Source organism: Branchiostoma belcheri, unplaced genomic scaffold (assembly GCF_001625305.1).
Source record: "Branchiostoma belcheri isolate BF01 breed outbred unplaced genomic scaffold, Haploidv18h27 scaffold109, whole genome shotgun sequence".
In the NCBI taxonomy this organism is placed as follows: domain Eukaryota; kingdom Metazoa; phylum Chordata; class Leptocardii; order Amphioxiformes; family Branchiostomatidae; genus Branchiostoma; species Branchiostoma belcheri.
The window spans coordinates 522773-545111 of record NW_017802480.1 but is presented as its reverse complement, the minus strand read 5'-3'; the positions used below and the strand labels follow the sequence as shown (position 1 = coordinate 545111).

Below are 22339 nucleotides of genomic sequence, written 5' to 3'. Positions count from 1 at the left end.
TATAAGCGTAATTACGTACAGATGCGGATTTACCGTACGTGTTGACAAAATAGTTTCGTGGAAAGGTAACCAGGATATATACATTCTTACCAAATTGAATATACCATGTAATTCAATGGTAATCCTATCCTTATTAAGTACTACGCATCCCTGTTGTGACATCCCTGTCCCTATGTTATGACATTCTATGGAATGTTTTTTGTCAACATTTTGAATTTAAATTACCTTATTCACTTTGTTATTGGATTCGAGATATGAATGTATGACATTAGATAGATTCATAATTTCATAGTCAACTTTATTTATAGTAATAAGATTGGCATGTGGCACAGTAAAAATTTGACCCCGCTCACAAATCTGAATCGTATCGTCGTCACGAAGGGATGTTATACATAAGAAATTCAAACGTGATCACATAGATATTTTCTTTCAAAGACAAGTAAATTGCTGTATAGTTTTAAGCCCATCAATGTTGTATCGTATGTACAGTAGCAAAATAACAACTGCACTCGACCAATTATTAGTCTAAAAGCAACAAGCCTGGCAATTCAAAGCAGACATACTTCTACAATTATTTCTACAAAACCTGAAATCTCTGTGGTACGTTAGTTCACCTCTCCACAGCCAGTTAAGTCATCTTGGATGAGGAATTATTTGTATAAAACATATTACTTTCATAAGCTTGATAAAGTTAACGACACAGTGTTTGTTCGACGCCCTACAGAAAACAAAATGGCTGCCGGTGAGGTGTTGTTGACCTTTTTATACAGACATAACTACCTGACAATAATGGCAACAATGACGTAGTGTTGAGTAAGACTATCTATTTCAGTCTCCAAAATCAGTGCAAGATGACAGGGAGAATCTTTGAAGTAAAGCTAGTGGCATTGCCCTGCCATGCTCTTACTTAATTTCATGATATAATGTTTCTAATAGGGTAGTCAAAACGATTATGTAGCTTCGCTGATAGTGTGGTCTGATCCAGTTTGAATAAAGAGCAGATTATGCCGGAATCACGGGAACAATAACACAGGGAGTGTCAGCCTGACCTAACAGCCATGTGTAATAACCAGTTCGACCTGATATCTACACTCGTGGGAAAATTATATTACTACAGGGTTCGTTGAGTTGTTGTCTGTGTTGTCTAAGTGGTGGAGGCTCACAATCATAAAATTTGAAGACAAGTTGCAAAACCCCTTGTATATGAACCCTTTTAAAGCTTTTTGCACGTAAAAGGAGAAAAATAATTTTACTTTACACAAGCGACCTTGAGGACAGTTCATCGAACGCGAATAATTTTTCAAGGAGACAGTAGAATATTTTTGTCTGCATTTGGCACTGTATCAAGTTTCATATGTCATTTCCAATAGGGACAGTAAGAAATTCCTAAATTCAGAAAGATAGAGGAAAAACGATCTATATAGTCTAGTAATATGAAGAGTTAAACCAAAGCGTTACAATCCAATGGCACCGTGTTGACCTATAACCTGTGAAAAGTGACCTATGACCTTCTTACCGCTACTAAATCAGTAGTATAATGTTAACATATGTTAAGGAATGTTTCCTTTGACCTAGCCTGTCTCTAACAAACATAAATAAAGACCTTATACTCACAAATGTCAACGGACGTCTTCCAAAACAATTACAGAAATTCCAAGGCTTGTATTAGACCAGATTGTATCGTACGTCCTATCGGTCCTATGATATCATCGAGCACGCATTCGGGAGGGAACTCAAGAATGATCGTAGGAATGTCTTGCCCCAAGGCACGTCCCTCGCAGTCTTTTGTGCGAAATCTTGAGGCGATCTTTCTTCACAAGGCCATTCTATTCACGGCAGTAGTAGACGAACTAACTAATGACCGGACGCAAATCAACTTCTGACAAGGCCTCCAGAGGTGTCCCAGAATATGCAAATGAACAAAGGCGATCGTAATGATAGTTTTCCGCCCTCTTACCTGTCAAATACCATGGGTGTAACCAACAGATATAAATAAAGTCTGACGCATTAACAGGCATAAGTTTACAGGCGGTCAAGTTACAGTTTGGTGGTTTGTTGATAGATTATTATTATGTTTGGTTAAATGATATTGGGGGTAAAGATGCTATAAAATTCGACTTGCTGGCTGGCTGTTGACTATGTTTGCACGTCATGATTGTGAGGCAGTCAATTGTGACCTTAATGTTAAGTCACTATAATAATATCTTAACATACAAACATACCTGCAAAGAAATCAGGGCACCCAGTACAAATTTACGCAAGATTCTCAAGCATTTCTCAAATCATAGATTCGAAATGTTCTTCGACTGACCGAGAGGTCGCTGCAGGTAATCAGTCGACAGCCAAAACTTTCTGCCTGACTAATCTAGCTTCTCCGCCTAGCGGCTGACTGCAAACCACACCGTTAAACATGACGCTAACGGCGCGGTCACAATCGTCGTAGGTCGTCGTACGGTTTTCAAGCAGCTGTGACAGAACCAGCTACCGACAAGGATCTTCAAGGCAGCCTTTTTCGTAACAAGGCAGTTGAATTTTGCAGGACGCACCCACGACTATCCCAAGAATGCATTCAGTGGTACGACGATCGTACGGCGTACATGTATCTGACCTAGCCTCAGGCAGGCTTCGGAAACGGCTGCAAAGACTCGGTAAGAAGTTATCGAAATAGACAGATAACATGCCAGGGAGTCAGCCCGCTAAAAGAGTAGAACGGCAAACTGTACTCCTTTAGCGGACAAACTCCCCTGGCATATTATCTGTCATATAGTATATGGCCAATTCCTACTCTTTCCAGTCCCCTCTGAAGCCTGTTAGAGGCTATATCATGTCGACCAGCCCCTTTATCAGTATCGGCTCTAACAAAGAGAGACTTACCGGTGACGGTGATGTCACATCTGTCGCTCTTACTCTTTAGCGGACCTGCTCTTTTGGCAAGTCGTAGAATCTGTATATTTGGCCAATTTCTATCGCCTCTGAAGCCTAGTAGAGGCCATGTGTGATATGCCCCAAATCATCGTCAGCTCTAACAAAGTGGTACTTACTGGTGACGGTGATGTCACACTTGGCGGATCCGAAGTTTCCCGGGTCCACCCAGAACGTGGTCGGCATCCCGACAGGCACTGCGCCCAGCCCGCCAGTCCGGGACGGGGCCTGTCCGGCGTCCATGATTATACACTGGTGCGGGCTCCCTGGGAAAAGTGATAGGTGTAAAAATGACTTTATACGAAATATTTTTTTCAGGGGGGAATTTAAGGTCAACTCCCATACCTTTGACTGATGAGTTGACGTTTCAAGTTGTTAACTTTACAGTCATCAAGTCATAAATGGTATACGAAAGGTTTTACTTTCGTTATCGACAATGACTCTCTCTACCTATTGATATTTTGTACGATATTATTAGTATGAAAACCATGCAAAGGAAAATGCTTGGGTAAGAGAAATTAGCAGAAAGGGAGTAGCTTTGATTAATCAATCATTCGATCACTTCCATAGGACTTAGGGCAGCCGATGTGCGTCCAAACTTCGTTGGTTATTGAGATCACTATTTTGAGCGATCACTGGAAGACCTTGAAGACTACTATTGACCGCTCTCTTAAAGACTGTTGAAAGATTTGCCAAACTTTCAAATGCTTGATGCATGGTCTCTCAACAGTCTAGTGTCTTTGAAACTCCTAGAACTGTCCTGGTACCTGTATCAGCTTCTGTTTTGTTACTATATAGCCGGTATAACCCCCCCCCCTCAGCGTGACACATCAGTTAACTGTAACGTACCTGGGGTGAGCTCGTTGTTGTATCTGACCATGATGTCGTGCGGGTCTGCCGTCCCCGGGCGGAACATGAGCTGGTGTTTCCCGGGGGCGTGCTGCACCAGCCTACTCGCCACCTCCGCTCCGCGCGCCCGGACCTCCACCTCCAGCGTACCGCTACCGGCCGAACTCGTGTCAACTAAAATAAGAGAACAGTCAAATGTTATTGACCATGCACTTGGAAACTATGCCAGAAATCCACAATGAAATGCACATACAAAATAGAATATATAGTGTTAAGGTTTTAAAGGAAGCTAGGTCAAAAGTCTCACTTAGATCCCAGAAAAGGTTATCTCATTTCTTCGATTTAATAATATCTTGCCTTATGTGAGGCAGTGTCAAGCTTATTGTGGAATCAAATGAAGATGAGTTCTTTTTAAGTCAAAGTGGGAAAATGCACAGGCAGACTCAACGAGGAATTTGTAATGATAAATATACCAAGAAATACGCGAGCGCAAAACCTCGATTTGTTGTTTAAGGATGCTCTTTAAGCTACCAGGAAGACTTTTAGCTGCCTGTCCCTAACCATGACTTTAAACGTAGTTTCTCCTCTATGTCTCTAGAAATATGATCTGTACGATGTTAAGATTAGATTTACGCTGTGCCAATGTCATGTACATCATAACAAAGTGTATATCCAAACACTGAATCATAAACATCCACTTAGTACGTGTGTTTTATTGATATCGTGACTTTAGAGCCCCCCGAAGAGTGAAATGGGTCGGAAGTAATGGACAAAAGTCACGTAATGGAGCACATTAGCTGGACCAACAGGACACTAATGGCACTAAGAACCTATTGTGCACAGGTCACTAACCTAGTATTAGGCCCCTATTGTATCCAGAACTGTGCCTATCTAGTTCTTTTCCTGAATATGTTATGGTTAGGATCAGGCACGGTTCTGGATAGCCTTTACGTATCCAAGAACGCTTATATTGGAATGGGGGTGTTAGCACACAAATAGGGACTCATACACTTGTGCTGTTGCTCATACCAAACTATGTAGTGCACTAAATGACTTGCTCATGCAAAATGTATGCCAATCAGTTTCAGTATTCATTCACCAATGGGTTACAAATCGCTAAGTACATCACTATTATGAATTGTACGATCCTCTATTGTTGAAGTTTATTGCCCGTGAAAATGACTACAAAGCTTAAACAACATAAACTTAAAAACTTGACTTGACTTGACAACTCACTTGGCACGACGACTTGCTGTCCGAGTTTTCCTCTGGGGATGTTCAGTTTCACACCGCTGACGTCATAAGCATGGCTGGTGAAGGGACTGCCGAAAATTTGCATACCAGAGAGCTTGACCTCGATGTCATAGTCACCTGTTGGGCAGAAAGGTGGGGAAATTATAGTCAAGAAATTAGATATTATATTTTTATTTTGGTCAATGTCCCAGGAAAATAGAAGGAAGATACAAAGGAGCAAAAGAGGAGAGGTAGAAAGAGAGAGAGAGAGAGAGAGAGAGAGAGAGGCAGATAGAGACAGAGAGAGCGACAGAGAGAGAGCGACAGAGAGAGAGAGACAGAGAGAGACGGGGAGACAGCTGAGAGAGAGATAGAGAGAAAGAGAGACAAAGTGAAAGAGAGAGAGAGACAGAGAGAGAGAGACAGAGAGAGACAGAGACAGGGACTAGCTGTTAGATAAAAGAAGAGAAATTATGACTTTTCAAGGTGGCACAAAATAATGCAAACTCATTACAACTGTACAGCCACAACAATGAACAGAATATTTTACTAAAACATAGCAGACGTTTTGGGGCACCAGAATCTCCTAAACTCTTGTTCCTTGAAAGACAGGAATGTTCTTTTTAGACTCTTGGCTCCGGGCTACGCATATTTGGCATTGTGGACCTGTCTTTTCAAAATGCACAGGAGCGACAGAAGTTTGTTGTCTAAACCTACAAACATCGACATTATGTCTACCAGCAGAATTCCCGTTCCGCAAATCCCCAACATTCTTCTGTCATGTTTTTCATGTTGTTAGATTTCTTTACAATGAATGATATTCTTAGATAAACAACTTACGAACAGGTCACTAAAAGGGACATGTGTAATGAATATGTACCACGTATGCATAAATAAAGGACGGCATTCCCGTTATTTCGTGCTCTTAATGCTCGGGTGCCCTGTACATGAGAACTGTTTTAAAACACGTAAGAACACAACCGGCCCTGCACAGAATGCACCATTAGTAGCAGACACGCTCGACGTATTTCCACCACACAACGATACACATAAACCAAGCCAGGCACAAGACTGATACTTGAGTAACTAATTATGTCCTGACCGATTACTAAGAAGGCACACTCGAGATGTGTACTCAGTGATTATATCCTCGCCTGTGCCACCCACCTCTGTTTGACCTCAATTATTGGCCCGAAAGGCCAAACAGCAATAAAACAATATATCACCATGGTAACCGACACAGACGCTGTACTAGCTCAGCTGACATATACGAGGCTTACAATAAAACTACGCAAACCACTTTTTTTTCCAAGCAGACGTTTGGAAACAAAATTGTTTTCCTATCTGTCTGTTTTTTTCCACGCAGAAAGCATCTTTCCTAGAACTATATCACAAAGGAACAGGTTTCCGTGTGAATGTTTCCAAAATGGGTACAACCTTAAACTTTTAAAGTCGAAGGTAAAAAAACATCTGTCTTTACAGTTGCCTATGCTAATGTAACCCAAAACATGTATTAATGGTTCGTATGGGCCTTGTTTTGAGGTGAAAATCGAAGTGAGTAATAAAACAACGTCCTAACTTTTATTACAGTAACGAGTCAGCTAGGAACTACTTGCCTACGAAAAATCTGCTTGGAGGCTAGCAAAACGTATTATATTCTGCATTAGCTTCAAAATGCGCCGAAAAATTCCAGAAAGACGTTAACCTTTTGAAAGCCATTACCCTTTTGCTAGACTTTATACAAGAAGTCGAAAATAGAAGGCAACAAGCTCTCTACCATTGACTACCCGTGACCCATGACATTCCTCTACACTTCACGCCATACAGGTGTACCAGCCCGCCCTCTGTAACATATCTGTGCTTCTGTGTCTGTGTGTTTGTTCCCATCTCCGTGTCCCCCGGAACTTCCGACCAGGTCTGAATGATGTTATTGTCCATGACACAGGCCATGTCGTCTTCCACAAGCAGGGCCATTTAGAGGGCTGTTGCTGTATGTGGAAAGCAATTCTGCCATGGGGGCTTCAGACCCGGTTGGAAAGGGTAGATTCTGAAATACCCATTGGCAAATAAACAGATAACATGCCAGGGGAGTTAGCCAGCTAAAGGCTTCAGAGCTGAAAACTGTACCCCTTTAATTCAGTAGACCGACTCCCCAGGCATGCATGTTACCTGTCTAGTTGCTCCATCAATTTCTACTCTTTGCAGCCACTTCTAAAGCCTGGTATAAGCTGGTAGAGGCTAGGGTTGTGGCCCTATGTGGACTGTATTAAACCTCCAAGCACAATTGTTGAGGGAAAATCCTCAAGTAACATATTTGTGTAGACAAACATAGCCACATACACAAAGCAATTTCTTTCGATATTGACGCGGACCTTAACTCTTTTGTGCATCTGGAGTGCGATTCTCTGTCATCGATTTTAAATAACCGCGGTCATATTTCGGGAACGGGGCCAAACTACGCCGTAAACAGTCGTGAAGACATGGCGGTCAATAGACACACTTTGTAGCAGGCTTATAGAACTGGGGTTTGGTGGTCTTCGGCTGTTTTCTGGTTAGCCCAGTTCTGAAAACGGGGGTAATTCAACCAGGCCGGCTATGTTGTCTATATGCAATCAGAAAATAGCACATGAAAGATCCCAAAGACCATGAAGACCCCCAAACCCCCAGTTTTTGGTATGCTATGGAGGCTACAGACTCAGGTCGATCAATAAACGCAAGGTGGTTAATGTTATCGCACAGATGTTTAATTACGCACACCGTAATGAAGAGGAACTGGTCAGACATCGGAAACCGCAGATCAATACCAGAGTCTCCTTTTCTTCGTGCTTGGAGAAAGCAGATGGCTCTTTTGTGTTAAAACGACATGTCAAGAAATACGCTGATTGTTATATTTAAATACATTAGCTGTAGGTAGGTAGCTAGATATACGTACTAGGTAGGTAGGTAGGTACGTAGGTAGGTAGCTGTTTTCATGATTAAGGATGGTCTTAAAATTATGTTTTTTAGTGTTGGAAAGTACTATGTTTGACTGTTTTATAAGTAAAGGATCTCCATCAGTGTTACATGGATGTACGAGTACCACAGTGACTATTCTTTCTGGAGTCCACAAGGGTGATGATGTTAATCAGAAACGATATGGGGATTTTCCAGGCCTCTATCTGGTTGTTTTGTTGTGTTCTCTCAGTATGCAATGACATGCATCATCGCTAAAGATTATAATCAGGACTTCCCCTTTCTCCACACAACTTCCGGAAAAGCCGGAGATTGGCCTTAAAAGTTGCTCCTAGTTACAGAGAAGAGCTCGTCCAAAATGCTCTTATAGTTGCGTTTACTCACCCACTTCTTTAGGCGTATACTGAACCAGAAGTCGAGGCTGGTTTCCGGGGTAGTGGCACGGGACGATCTCTGCAGACGGGCCTAGGAGACAGGAAAGGAAATCAGTCGTAAGGGCATGCGTAGGAAACTCAGACCAATTATTAGCCTCTACCAGGCTTCGGGAGGCGGCTGGAAAGAGTAGTAATTGGGTCAAAAGAGAGATAACATGCCAGAGAAGTTGGTCCGCTAGAGAGTGCAGTTCGGGTGCAAACTCCACCAGAATGTTATCTCTCTATTTGGCCAATTTCTACTCTTTCCAGCCGCCTCCCGAAGCCTGGTAGAGGCTAGCCTACTATAATGATGTTAGAGATGTTTGATCTTCTAGATTTGCCACATCTTAACATTCACAGTAAATAAATTAGATAGCAAAACAGGCGTTAAATGCAACTGCATAATTTCATTCTCACATTTGTAAATATTTTTGAAATGTTGAAAAAGCCATTTCTTTTGACATGAAAGAAAGACTGTCTTTACGTACTATAATTAGTAAATCCTTGCTATTCTGCAAGACTTAAACCATTCACAAAAGTCACTGGACCACACATTGTGGAAGTTTGCCAGGTTTGACGTGTCTATAGGCTCGGCTTAGGCAGATCAAACGAGACAGATAAAAGCACAGCGCATCTCCTAAAGTGTGTAAACACGAATGCTTAGGTTCCTATAGTGATGGGTGTTTAGCTGTCATAGTCAGATTTACTCATCTATAACACCCTGCCTTAGCTCATCCAAACGCATCCAAAAGATGCCACAACTGGCCACAATGAAGAAATATTTTGATATCTGTCAGAAATGGTACCCGTATTATAGTGCACGTGTCTATGTATACCCTAAAGAGGGATACTGGTTTCCTGAAGTAAAAAAAGCCGTAAGAATTGGGAGAGTAGAAACAGAAAGACATTCCTAGTCCCGGACCGGGGATCGAACCCACGCCATACCCGGCCACCAGTTCAAACCCCGACGCTCTAACGATTCGGCTAAAAGCTCTAGACCCCTCGGCAGTCAGTTGGTAGTGCCTATAACCCCCCCCCCCCCTACTGTTACAGTCAGCCACCCGTTGTATTTACATTGGTAAGTGCCCAACCTACACAGAAGATGTCTACTAGTATTTACTTTGAAGATGACCCGGATGTTGACAATGAGCTAATTTGCATAAACGATATCCCGGATTAAAGCTATCGCGACGTAAACAAGATGGCGTGTCTATTGATTCGACATTTCTGTATTTACGGTGTCAATTTGACAAGACCAATTCACGCTATGGCTGAGTTATTTCTGCACACATAACGGTAGCGAACCAACACTCTTTTGTTGTCTGATAGGCACCGCTTGAGAATAATTATAAAAGAATTATCTTGGTCAATGGGGTGGTGATAGCATAACGAGAACATAATTGGGGCAAAGTCTTTGCGGATTGTTAAGCCAAATAACGATATAATGTTTTAGTCATATAACGCTATGCAACAACCAACCGAATATACTGATGCATGAAGTATGAATGATATTATTGTGAGCTGGAGAAAGAATGGACGAATGTACGAATTTTAAAAGGGGCCGGGTCTCTAACTTGTCCCATCATGTCGATCTATGCAAGAATTCAACCAAAATAATGTCATTGATTCAACAAAGTATTACAAATGTTTCAGAAATCAATCGCATTGTCTCGAAATATTGAAAAAAATGGCCTAAGGATATATCGACGTTTCAGACAATCGAAAATTTCATTTACAGTCGAGAGAAAATAGGGAAAACAAAACAGCAGGTGGTATTTTAGGACGTATTTTAGAGGAAGCCATTGTGTCAGCTTTGTGTTCAGTAAATAAGTGTGATTGATAGAAAGGGGAAGTTAAACCCTTATTTGGTAAACCTGTCCTTATTTGGTAAACCTGTCCCCCTTTGGGTACAACAAGTCATCTTATTAAGCTGAGGTCACAATTCCCACACGGGGCCCAGCCGGGCAGATTTTAGGCTAGGAAAAAAAGTACGATATTAAAGACAACAAAACACAGAAAATTTTTAATGATAATCATGTGCATTGTGAATTGCTAATTTTTCGTTCATACAAACAGCCCGGCCGGGCCCTGGTTTGGAAATGTGACCTAGGCATTAAGCAGACAAGAGGGAAGTTGACAGGGGGAACGTCTCAAGATTCTGGACAAGGAGGTCAGCTGAAGAAAAATGGAGGCGTGTGTTTACCTTTCGTCTTAGATGCCCACCCGAGAACTAACGTCTTAAAGTCTCTTCAGTACCCTCTTGGGAAGGGGTCGTATTTGTTTGATTAATCCGAACAGATTAAGAAGAACCAAAGCAAGATGTCAGGGGTTTGTTTCCCTAACTTTCGAAATTTCATACTGATTATATTTTTGACTTACGAGCCATTGTGACCTACAATATAACAATTGGTACTATAATCTTATAGGTCTACTAACGTTAGTATTATTACACCATAACCTAATGTTTTTCGGGGGGACCAACTATGATCAAAATTAAAGGAGATAATAGAAACCTTCAATTCGTCAGTATCTGTTTTAACCATTGGAAAGTACGTTTCCAAATACAAGGAAATAGTGTCCTTACAACGACGATAGCATCAGTTTTCTTAACGTATTCCGGAAATAAACAAAGACAGAAACAAACAGATAAACACAGACATGTGGGCATCAAGGTGTAGTTTTCTAGGTCCGGAAAAGGTGTGTTTTCTTTTTTAAGGTTCACTGAAGAGCTACTTAGTAGAAAAAGCACTTCAGCACTCCAAGTGCAAGGACAAAGTTCTACGAAGGCTCTTCTGAAAGATTGCACGGTTTACGCAAATCCATAAAAGTGTTTTTGTGTGTCAAGGATTGAGAATTTTCGGATTTCAGTCATGGTTCAAGAAGTAATCTTGCCAGAAACAGCAACTTCCTTTTTCATAATCTAAAGTGTAATCTCTTTTTGTGGAAGTGGACCAGTTACCGTCCGGTTAGCATTAGCAGAAAAACTAGGTTTTGGCCACAAAAAATACATCTCCGAACACTACAAAGGTAAGGAGGATGAAGTACTTAACCTTCTAACAAGAAAAATAGCAAAGAGCGAAGCTTAAAGAAACTAGGTCGAACCTACCCTCTTAGAGACCCAAAAGGAGGGGCTTCAACCGTCTTTAATGTTCTTACGGTTGCCGGCAGGTGCACACAAGACACATATTTACTTAAAGACTTTGCCGAAGACCACTAGCGTTAAGATGGCATAAGACGCCTTGTATAGGGCGAGGGGAAAGAATCAGACAATGATATATGTGTGTAACAGCTTCTAAACACAGCTAATGACAACGGGCTTGCCCCCTGTGGTGGTCATGGCGGATGACCGCCATCAATAAAACCTGTTCAGCAATTAAACATTTAAAGAGATGAAAGGTGTGTTCACACGCATGCAGGTGAGAGGGTCGACGGGGCCACCAGATGAGAACAAAGTGGTGAAGTATGCAGGTACAGCAGGTAAACAACGACCAGGTAATGTTGACACCTGCGTTTTGTTTGTAAAAGACAAGAGACACAGACACATACCTGTGATAGTGACGTCGACCTTCCCACTGACCGCTCGAGTCTGGTCGATGACGAAGCTAGTCGCCCGGTTCACGGGAACAGTGTGCAGCCCGGGTCCTGACGCTGTCACCCTACTGGCTTGGGAACTTGTGACGGCGGTTTCTGTAATCCAAGACAGCGGACCGTTCAGTCATGTCAACTCTCGAACAGGCCGGCTTTGTTCCAAGTGAATACCGGCGGCTTAGCCCGACAACGGCGGTACACATGCCTGCGGAGGACCCGGAATGCTTGGGTCTATTTTATCCCCGCCTTTCAGCGCCGCTCTAGCATGTCCGGGGCATGTAAACAGGTAGCAAAATAGACAGACTACATGTGTACCTTAACTAGAACACCCCGCCTTCCTCTGTAGCGCCGCAACATTGACGCCTACACCCCGACTTAAGCCTGCCAAAAGACGAGGTCTGTGCACAGAACAAAGCGCGTTTGGGGTTTGTGGACGCACTGGATGGAGGAGAATGGGTGGTATATTGGTCACATTCCGGTGCTTGTCATTACGCCATGCGATCCCTACAGGTCTACCATGGCGTTTCGGTGATTGAGATGTTAGGAGCGACGGACCGAAACTTTCTCGTAAATGGGCAGGACGGAAAATATGCCGAGAAAAGGGGGAGGGGCACAGAGAATGCACCTGTACTTAAAATGTACATTTTGTATTTGTCCGTTTTAAGGACATTTTCTATCCTTCTACTACTTTATCGAAGGAAATAAATGGAAAAAGTGGGAATTTTATGCACTAGTGTTAACATATCTGAACAATTATTAAGGTTTGATTCCATTATGAAACCTTAATATTATATATTTCGACAACATAGGCATGCACGTATCATCTTCTAAAAATTTGCACCCCACAATAACTCTTCAATTTCTTTCAACGTATCTCCATTTTCGCCGTACTAATTATGGCTTATGAAGAAGACGAAGCAATAGATACTAGTATATAATTTCTTTTGTGGAACGATAGCGTCGTTTCTCTGTCACATCTATCTTATAGCTGTATACTTAGGGGCCTCATAAGTCCCAAGGTGTCAATAAGCGAAGCCGATCTCTATTATTATCGATGACATCCATGATTTATCGTTTGATCGATGAGTCGAGTAGAATTTTTGGCGCGGTTTAGAGATACGACATCCCAGGGCTCTTGACCCTGTGACCTCTGTAAAGCTCAGAGGGTATCACTAGCCTCCATAGCACGCCAAAAACTGGGGGGTTTGGGATTCTTCAGGGTCTTTGGGAGCTTTTATGTGCTATTTTCTGACTGCATACAGACAACATAGCCGGCCTGGTTGAATTACCCCCGTTTTTTGGACTGGGCTAATCAGAAAACAGCCGAAGACCACCAAACCCCCAGTTCTATAAGCCTGCTACGGAGGCTAGGGTATCGCGATGTTGTGACACCTGCGTTTTTTCACCTGCCGTATACAGGTAGATAAGGTGTTAAACATTGTCTATGAGTGCACATCACGGGAAGAATGAAAACACGGCCTTATCTGTCTCTTATCTTTTCTGCGGTTCCTCGTTGTGCAGTGTGTGCATGGACTTTAACATGTAGGGCTCGGTATTAAATCCTTCGAACGGTTGTGGTACGATCACACAACCGGGGGTATTCTAGAAACAGTCGTGGATATTTGTCATACGAAATTCAGCAGTTGCATTCCCCGTAGGCCTTCGCACGATTTTGGTGCCTAAGAATGTTAGATCAGGCTGTGACGTTAACAACCACCGACTAGGATCTAAGATAGCATTTTCCGTTTACTAACAAGACAGTTGAATTTTACAGGACACACGCACAACTGTCCCACGAATGCTCTCAGACCGTACGACAATCGTAAGACGATCGCACGACGTATGTGACTGGGTCCTTATCTGTTCGTCTGTTCTTAATTTGCTGTTCAGTATTTGTATGGACTTTAACACTCAGGTTGATATCGAGAAGTACCTAGAAGCCGGAACAACACAATATAGACGCTAGAATCGCTCTACATTTGTCTAAATTTTCCTGACACCGAAATTGCGGCATGATTATCGTCGTACCTCTCAAATTCACCGCGACAAAAGAAACCCTGGCGAAGAGAGGAGGCGTGAAGAATCACAGAACTGTGAAATGGGACGGTCTATTTAGCGACGCACTGGGGGAACCAATAGAGCTAATTATCTTTCAATCGTATCAGGTCGTTTAGAGGAGAGGGAATGGCACAGCATTCGGGAAGTTGTGTGTCATAATTTTGAGGTGGATAATACCGAATAGGCATTCTGACATCTTTGATGAATCGTCTCTTTCGAACGGGACAAATCTGGTAACAAAGCAGCGATGGAAATAAATATTTTATGCCAACGGTTGGAGCATTATACGCCTTATACCATGTATAGATAGCAATGGCTGGGTTTATAGGCTGATGGAGCATTTAATTATGGGTGAAATAGAGCTAGGTGTGAATATGCTTTGCATTTGGAGGATTTTAGAATATACGACTATATTAAACGATTGTGTGCTTGTATGTGTGTGTGTGTGTGTGTCTGTGTGTACGTGCGTTTGTGTGAGTGCATTGTGTATGCTATTGTGCAATGTATAAGTCTTTCTGTGAGTGTGTATATGTGTGTGTGTGTGTGTGTGTGTTGTGTACGTGTACATATATGTGTGTGTGTGTGTGTGTGCATATGTATGTGTGTGTGCGTGTTTGTATTTGTGTGCATATCATGTGTCAATCTGGTGCAATTTTCATTTGTATTTAAGTAATTTCCTTTCATTCTCACAACCCCACACTATACTACCCCTCCCACCCCACCCCGCCCCTGAAAACGTTTTCAACACACCTTGCTGACCTTTCGTCAGGGTATTAAACCTACAGTTCAGAAAAACATCGTTCTAAAGAGTTGAGCGGGTGTACCGTTACAGGTGCAGGCATGGGAACCTGCGCTCACTCAGAACGCTTCACAACCCACTGTTTAGATTGGCGTGAAGCCCGCCTCTTTGTACGCAATACGCGGAACGGAGAAAGGCTAGCAGTCAAACTAGGTTACACTGGACTCTTTTTTGGGCTAAACATAATAAAATTCGACTAAAATGAGTGAATAATTCGCTGCCAGTGGAGAGCTGGGGGCAGAATGCAATTCTCTGGGCTTGAAGCCTGCCTTTTTGTACGCGAGGACAGCGATCAACCAAACTAGGATACACTGGGACTGGAAATGATAGAATCTGGCTAGAAGAGTTAATAATGTGCTGCCAGCATAAGACTGGGAGTAGAATGCACTTCTCTGAGCTTTAAATCCGCCCTAGTACGCAATACCTGGCACGATAAGATGGTGAGTAGCCACACTAGCTAGGCTGCTAGGGGATCCAAACTTTTGCCATTTCCTTGTCAACCTATTAGCTATCTATCACAGCAATTTGGTAACCGCACAACCCAAAAGATACAAAACTCAATGCAGTACCATACAAAGCTGCCAGGGGACCTATAATCGAACTTGTCCTTTGTTTTGCCCAAACATACCTACCCACCCACTAAATATCAATGCATTTCTAATTTCACGCACACACACACACACACACACGCACACACACACACATACACATAGACACAAACGCACACACACACACGCACACACACACACACACACACACACACACACACACACACACACACACACACAAACACACACACACAAACTGCAAATTCAATATGGCAACCGTAGTAGAGCTTTCTACGTAGACTAGCACGGTCATTATTCCAGTGGCCTCCATATAACAATGACTCAACAATCAATGAGGTCGACACGCAATCTCTTCAAACTTAACGAGAAATTGACAAGCACCCGCAGGTAATGAAATTGGGGTAGATCTAATTGCCAAACACAATGCCACGCAAAACGCGTTATAAGGTTCACATAGCCTATTCATTTAAAATTATGTCACAAAGGAGTAGAAATATTTGTGTTGTTAGGCGGTACAAAGAACAAATAGCTACACATTGTCTATAGATTTAGGTTCATTGTATGTTTGTGTATTGACTTAATGATGTTCGGTAAACAGTAAGGTGACTGTGTGTTGTTGTAAGCTTTGTTAGATCCTTGAGGGTGTCCTGGAGCATTCCAATGTCAATCACTTTTTGTCTAGTCTGTATGATACATTCAGTAGAACAAAAGACAGACTTACTGATTACAGGTTTTAAGTACAATTGAAATCTAGCAATATTATAGTGTAACGTTTTTCCTTTTTCCTTGTTCCAACGTTTTAGACTAAACCAACATGACTTTTGTAGCCTTCCTAGCTTTTCAATGTTCTGCTATTTTGAAATGTTAAAATGTTTTGGATGTTTAGTATCTGAGAACAAAACTGTTGATTGACGTGGGCCTGAGGTGATTAGCGTTGTTTTGCGTGGACAGGTACATACAGGTATGTCGATCACACAGGTGTGTAACGCTATACCTGTGGGCTACCTGTACAGGTAAACAAACTTACATGTGTGAACACGGGGGGTAAATACATAACGAGATTGTCAGAGGGTTTCACAGTGGAACCTTAGCTGTTGCAGGGACAAAAGGTCTCTGTGTCATTGTGTCTGACTGCTTTTAGTGTCCACAAAATCCTACTTCATACAATTTGTAGTTCTATGTCCCATACTCAGCCGTTCTCGACTTCATTTTGTATACTATCCAAGCAGAGGTTGGTTGGGGAAGATTATGACCTTTCTATCATATACCCCTTTTTCTGTTGGTAGGTAGTATAGGTACATGTGTGTAGGTAGGTACTAGGTAGGTCGTATAGAACAGAAATCGGGGAATATGATAAGAAGGTCACAATCTTCCCCCACGACCTCTGCTTGGAGAGTAATATTGACCTCTTTTTTAGCCCTTGGATGATCACTCGACCGATCTAAAGTCTACTTGAAAGTCTAAGCCTAGGGCTTCCTAAATACTAGACATTTCTTGTAACCTATAGTTCGTCATCTTATTTTCTTTTGCATACGCAAGTCAGAAACCTCAAATATAGGACACACGGCTCAGCACATAGTACATGATTTCTTATGCAGATAATTGAATGCGAGCGGATAAAGAACTGTCTAGACTTAGACTTGTCAAAACGCATTACTCCTATTGAACGCTTTTCACTCGCCCCAAATCCGGGGGATTGCCCCTGTCGGGAACTGAAACATACCTTATAAATAGCGACCGACGGGATGTATGAATTATTGAACGAGCGGCGTTTGAAAGGATAAAATGTTTTAAAGGGTTGTTTCCAGACAGCCCCCCCCCTACACACGCACAATGTGTGTATTGTACTAATAACATGGAATAGTGCAAAACAGGTTTCTGACTCATTAGGCTTAGTGCTTGAAAAAGGTTGACGCCCTTTGCTTAACCCTAGATATGTCCAAACAAAAACAACAACAACATACAACTCACCTTGCATTCTTTGCGAAACCCACGCCCTACTTCACTCGACTTCGCTGTAAGGATCACAGGTGAAATATTTTCCTTCTCCTCTGGCAGAGGTCAAAAGACCATCTGTGCAGGTGTTCCCGGTAGCGATTGTCCCGCGGTAAACATTGACTCTCTCCTCCAAAACGTGACCTCTTACTCCAGTCCGCAATAGCTCCAAGTTTGTCCGGCCCTTCACACAACAGTCGGACAGTTTATTACGTCCCCCGACGTGCTGAACATCCAACTACGCTCCACTACAGACGTGAGGTTACCTGGTTGATTTAGAAAACCGTCTCCTCTCACAACGGTTCTGAAAATAGAAACCTCCGTCCGTGTGTAGGTAAATCCAACGGGCGCTTTGAAATAACGACAAACCGTCTGTTATACTATTGTCCAGTGTTCTCTGCCAGTGCCCGTACGTTACGTTACTCCGAGCGCGTCCCGGTTGTACAATGAGGGACTTAAGACAACACACGGGCTGTGTGAGGCTCACCTGTGTTACTGGCGCACACGAGGGGGGCTTAGCCAGCTGTGACTCCGCCCCTAGGGGTCAAAGGGCGCCGCATCATCCGAGAACGACACGCATGGCTTAGCCTCCATCAGGCCTTTCTACGGGAATACGGATAGTAGAATTCGGCAAAAAAGAGAGTAAAATCGACCAAGAGAGTCCGGCTGCGCGGCTAGTCAAACCTACAAGGCGACCAAACTCCCCTGGCAAATATCCTCCATGTTATATTATAGCCAGCGTAGTTAGTCTGGTAGAGACTACGCATGGCTACAATCGTCCTGTTAAGCCCTTGTCAAACCTCTTTGGTCATACAAAGCCGAATATGGCCTCCCGAACACTAGCCGAATTCAGTATTCCGACAATGGTTGGGACTAGGTCGTGAGCAGGCTGTTGTTGGCTGCTGTTCGGCTTCGTCAGCCGCGAATGTTTCAAAATGTTCAAAACGTTGGGGGTGTGGACGTTAAGTTCGGTCCTGCCTTTTACTCTTGGTTGTGTGGTGTTTCGGGGTCAGATTTTACTCAAATTCAACTTAGATTTGATTCGTATATATTCCTAAATCTGGTAAGACTGCTCCCGACGTTCAGCCAACCCTGGTTGGTTGTTGGTCGGGGGAAGGTTCTGAATGTGTGACATGGGCCCTTTATACTTAAGAGCTCATCTATGCGGAAGGGCGTCGGCATGAGAACCGACCTCAACTTACACATCAAAGCTTAAGTCTTAGTCACCGGAAAAAGGCAGGGGCTAAAGAACATTTCTTATAGGACTTCAATCGTGTTAATCTACAAGCAGATTCTCAGGGGAAGGGGAGTCTATCTTGGCTGCCTTTTGATTGTCCCTGCCCAGAATGAATCTGCTTGGAGATTTCAACCGTGCAACTTGTATCTTGTTATGTCTGACCCTGACCTATTCCCTCATGACTTCAATCAAAAGCCGCTAGGAGGCCGATTTGAGTAATGAATTAACAAACTTTAAGGTAAAAATAAGCCAATTAATAACTTTTGTCTTAGATATACAGTTTTGATGGATTTGGAAATTGTATTGTCGCGTTCTTAATCATTTTCTTATTCCTTTATTTATTCATTGAATCTATGTTGCAGTAATAACATACTGATATACTTCTGAAATAGGCCAAAGGCTAAACCACACAAGATCATACTGTGCCCTGTGAGTCTCTTTTCTGTGTGTTTTTAAGCCCTGTGTTTGGAAATGATGGGGTTTTGTTTTTCTAGACACAAACACTTACCCACGGTTTGTTCAAGCCGCTGAGTAAGACTAACCGGCGATACGACCCGCTGGCTTTCCTGTACAAAACAAAATCGTCCAGCAGGACGGAACATTTAGGCAGGGCAGAATGCCCTACCACTTTTAAGGTAATCTAGGAGGACAAGAAATGAACGATTTTCACATTTGATAACGACTGCTGCAAAATATAATTTAGAATCAAATCATGTTCCTTCCTTTGATAATGTTTTTTTTTGTTTCATGTCCATTTTCAGAAGTTAAGGTAAAATATGGTTACCGTAGTAGTTTCTGCAATCTGTTAAGCGCCTAACAATCATACGCGCCATTTATGGTGTCCGTGTATACATGTGTTCTGTATTCACCTAGCGATTTACGACAGAACTGTTACCAGGACGCCAACTTATGTTCAGAAGGAAAGTGGTTGCACTTTTGCTGTGCGTCGTTAGGTGACCAGAACAGAACGCAGTTACAACGTTTACAGTAAGAATTTATCAACGAACGTTTCTGAATAACAAAAATGTTCACTAGAATTATAGCAACCTATCACGATTCACGAATAGTTTACTGACAACGCTTAACGTCGAATTTAATAGAGGGTATGGGCTACGATTAACAGTGAATTAAGGTATGGCTCCCTATGTACGCCTCACAAAAAAGGCATGCAGACCCTTATTGAAGTGGGAAATCCTCAACGTAGGGAATATAGAAGAAGACCTTTATTTTGTAAATGTGCTGAAGGCCGTTGGTAGTATGAACATCTTATTTTGAACCATCGGAGCTCCCTTCAGTACGTGCAAGAATTAAGGTGGGACAGAACCTCCTTGATGCGTGAGAATTTTGCCATCTGTGGGGAAGTCCCTTCTAGGACACACGATACCGTCCTTCCTTTGACGTCATCGTTGCCATAGTAACTATCCTAGGCTATTTGTCGCGGCCGTTGACATAAGGTAAACTTTTTTAACCTCTGATGTCACTAGAGTACTCTGGTAAGAAATATGGCAAAGTCTTATATTCATCTCTAGTGTGTATTATGTTAAAGGTATATCTTTTCATGTATGCATGCTTGCCTCCATAAGTACGCAGAGAGTATTCTACATCCGTCTTTTGGAACGTCTCCATTTGTTTTAGTAACGTTTTTCAGAAACAGATTGACGCGAATATGTGATGTTTGCCAAATGCATTTAATTTCTTTCTTGGCTAATCATTGTATACAAGATGGCTGAATAAGTGAACACTCGACGCAGCCTTCATTTCAAAAACCTTACTTGCAATAAAATGGCCAAAGTAGCCTTTATTAGGGCTAACCAAATAAAATATTTATTTGTTTCATCCAACTGCTTCAAATGTTCTCTATTGTTGCTTCAAAGTTTCTCTGCTGTTTCTCCGTCTAGAACAGGAAGCTGTCCTGCTCTGGCAACTCTCCACTGCCTTCTCCACTCCCGTCTGCGAAATGATCATGAAGACAAAGTTTGCAAATTCGCCAAACTGGGCTAAGCATGGATCAGAAAAATTGTGTACAAATGTGCGTTTGCTAACAATAAAACCATAAATCTTCTAATTTTAGCATTCTAAATCTTAAAATTCTACTTACTAAACAAACATTTCTTTAGTACATGGCAGCGCTAAAGGGCACTGAATTAAAGACATGGTTTGAATGTGTACACAATATTTTAAGAAACAGACCTGGTTTGGTTGTGGTCTCCACTGGTTTCTGTGTAGCAGGCGGCGGGGTAGGCGGCATGTCTATCTGGTACTCGAACCTGAAGCCCTGCTCCTCCACGCTGCCGTCAGACTGGAACTTGATCCTGACTTCGTTGGTGGTGTACAGACGGGGCGGCATGTCGGATCCACAGTACGTGCCTGGGAACAGGAAGAGCGTCTAGTAAATTATGGCGCTGTCACACATTCAGAACCCTTTCTCTACCACCAACGAGGTTGGCTGAACTTCGGGAGCAGTCCGACCAGATTTTGACCACGCCTATCTTTCTGTAGAAATCGAATTAAATTTGATTTAAATTTGAGTGCAATCTGATCCCCTATGACATCATCACGTAAAAAGGCTCTATACCACAAATGCAGCATATGTTAGACTCCATACACGTGGATCTTTATGGTTGTTGCATTTCTTTTAGTTCAATTGTCACAGATAATCTGACAATTCTGTTTTCTTTTAAAACCCAAAGCTATGACCGCCATTCTAGAGGTGCCAGCAATTCTTGTGGTATAGAAAAGTCTTATGCGATCTTGTTGCCAGTATCTTACATAAATTTCCCTGTAAATGTTCAATGAATGAGTGAATATCATATTGTCGACTCACCAATCTTTGTACGTCCGTCATAGATCTCGACGAAGTCATAGGGACATCCGGAGAAGAAGCCGCCATCTTCCAGAGCGAAGTCTGTGAAGGTGACCGTGATGGGGTGTCCGCTGCCGTGGATGGTCCAGGTGCAGTCAGAGTCGCTCGCATAGCCGTCAGGGAAGCTGTAGGAAAACATTCACAGAGTAAGCATAAGGCTATAGATGTAGCGGTATTGTGTATTGTATATCTGTACAGCCAGTATAACCACCCTTCGGTGTAACACACCAGCCTCTGTATCTGCAGCCGAAGAGGTGGCAGCTGGTTATATTACACAGCATGACATACCTGTCACATCTAACCTTTGCATATTTAACTGTAAGCGTTGCTTAAAGCTGTTCCAGTGAAGGTGCCTCTACTGTACTTCGTTGCAACGAGTTCCAGTCTAGGATAATTCAATTCTTGGTTGAATAGTAACTGTGATACTGAAGGCATGTGTACAACCTCCCTTAGTCGTAACACAACAGTTTCACCATTCACTTTCTTACTTACGAACTTACTGGATTCTACAGGTTTAAAGTCCGAGGTCGAAGTGGTAACAGAGCAGCTTACCCCTGAGAAGTGACCACGCCGTAGCTGCCGTGCAGGTGCTCTCCGCAAGGGCCGCCGCCAGCCAGACCGTGCTGGACGGAGTAGGAGAACTGGAAGCCGGGTCCGCTCACGGCCTGGTCAGTCACGAACCTGATGTGGATATCCTGGGTATCGGTGATGGCAGGGGGCATGTCGGTTCCACAATAGTAGCCTGTTGGTCAATATTCAATACACACAATATAAGGACAACTGGCAATAGCATCTACCAGGCTTCAGGAGGCGGCTGGAAAGAGTAGAAATCGGCTAAATGGAGAGATAAGCATGCCGGCT

The 22339-nt window shown here is 42.7% G+C and overlaps 1 protein-coding gene across 1 annotated transcript in view; it reads right to left on the bottom strand.

Annotated features, from left to right (window-relative positions):
- LOC109481271 (filamin-B-like) overlaps positions 1-22339 on the bottom strand; it is a 65433-nt gene that overhangs the window by 35520 nt on the left and 7574 nt on the right. The window contains exons 9-16 of the mRNA XM_019783809.1: positions 22031-22220; positions 21440-21603; positions 20806-20982; positions 11916-12056; positions 8341-8421; positions 5008-5142; positions 3772-3945; positions 3042-3188 (exon numbers count right to left, since the gene is read on the bottom strand). Coding sequence (XP_019639368.1) covers positions 3042-3188; positions 3772-3945; positions 5008-5142; positions 8341-8421; positions 11916-12056; positions 20806-20982; positions 21440-21603; positions 22031-22220 — 1209 coding nt within the window. The remainder of the gene's footprint in view (positions 1-3041; positions 3189-3771; positions 3946-5007; positions 5143-8340; positions 8422-11915; positions 12057-20805; positions 20983-21439; positions 21604-22030; positions 22221-22339) is intronic.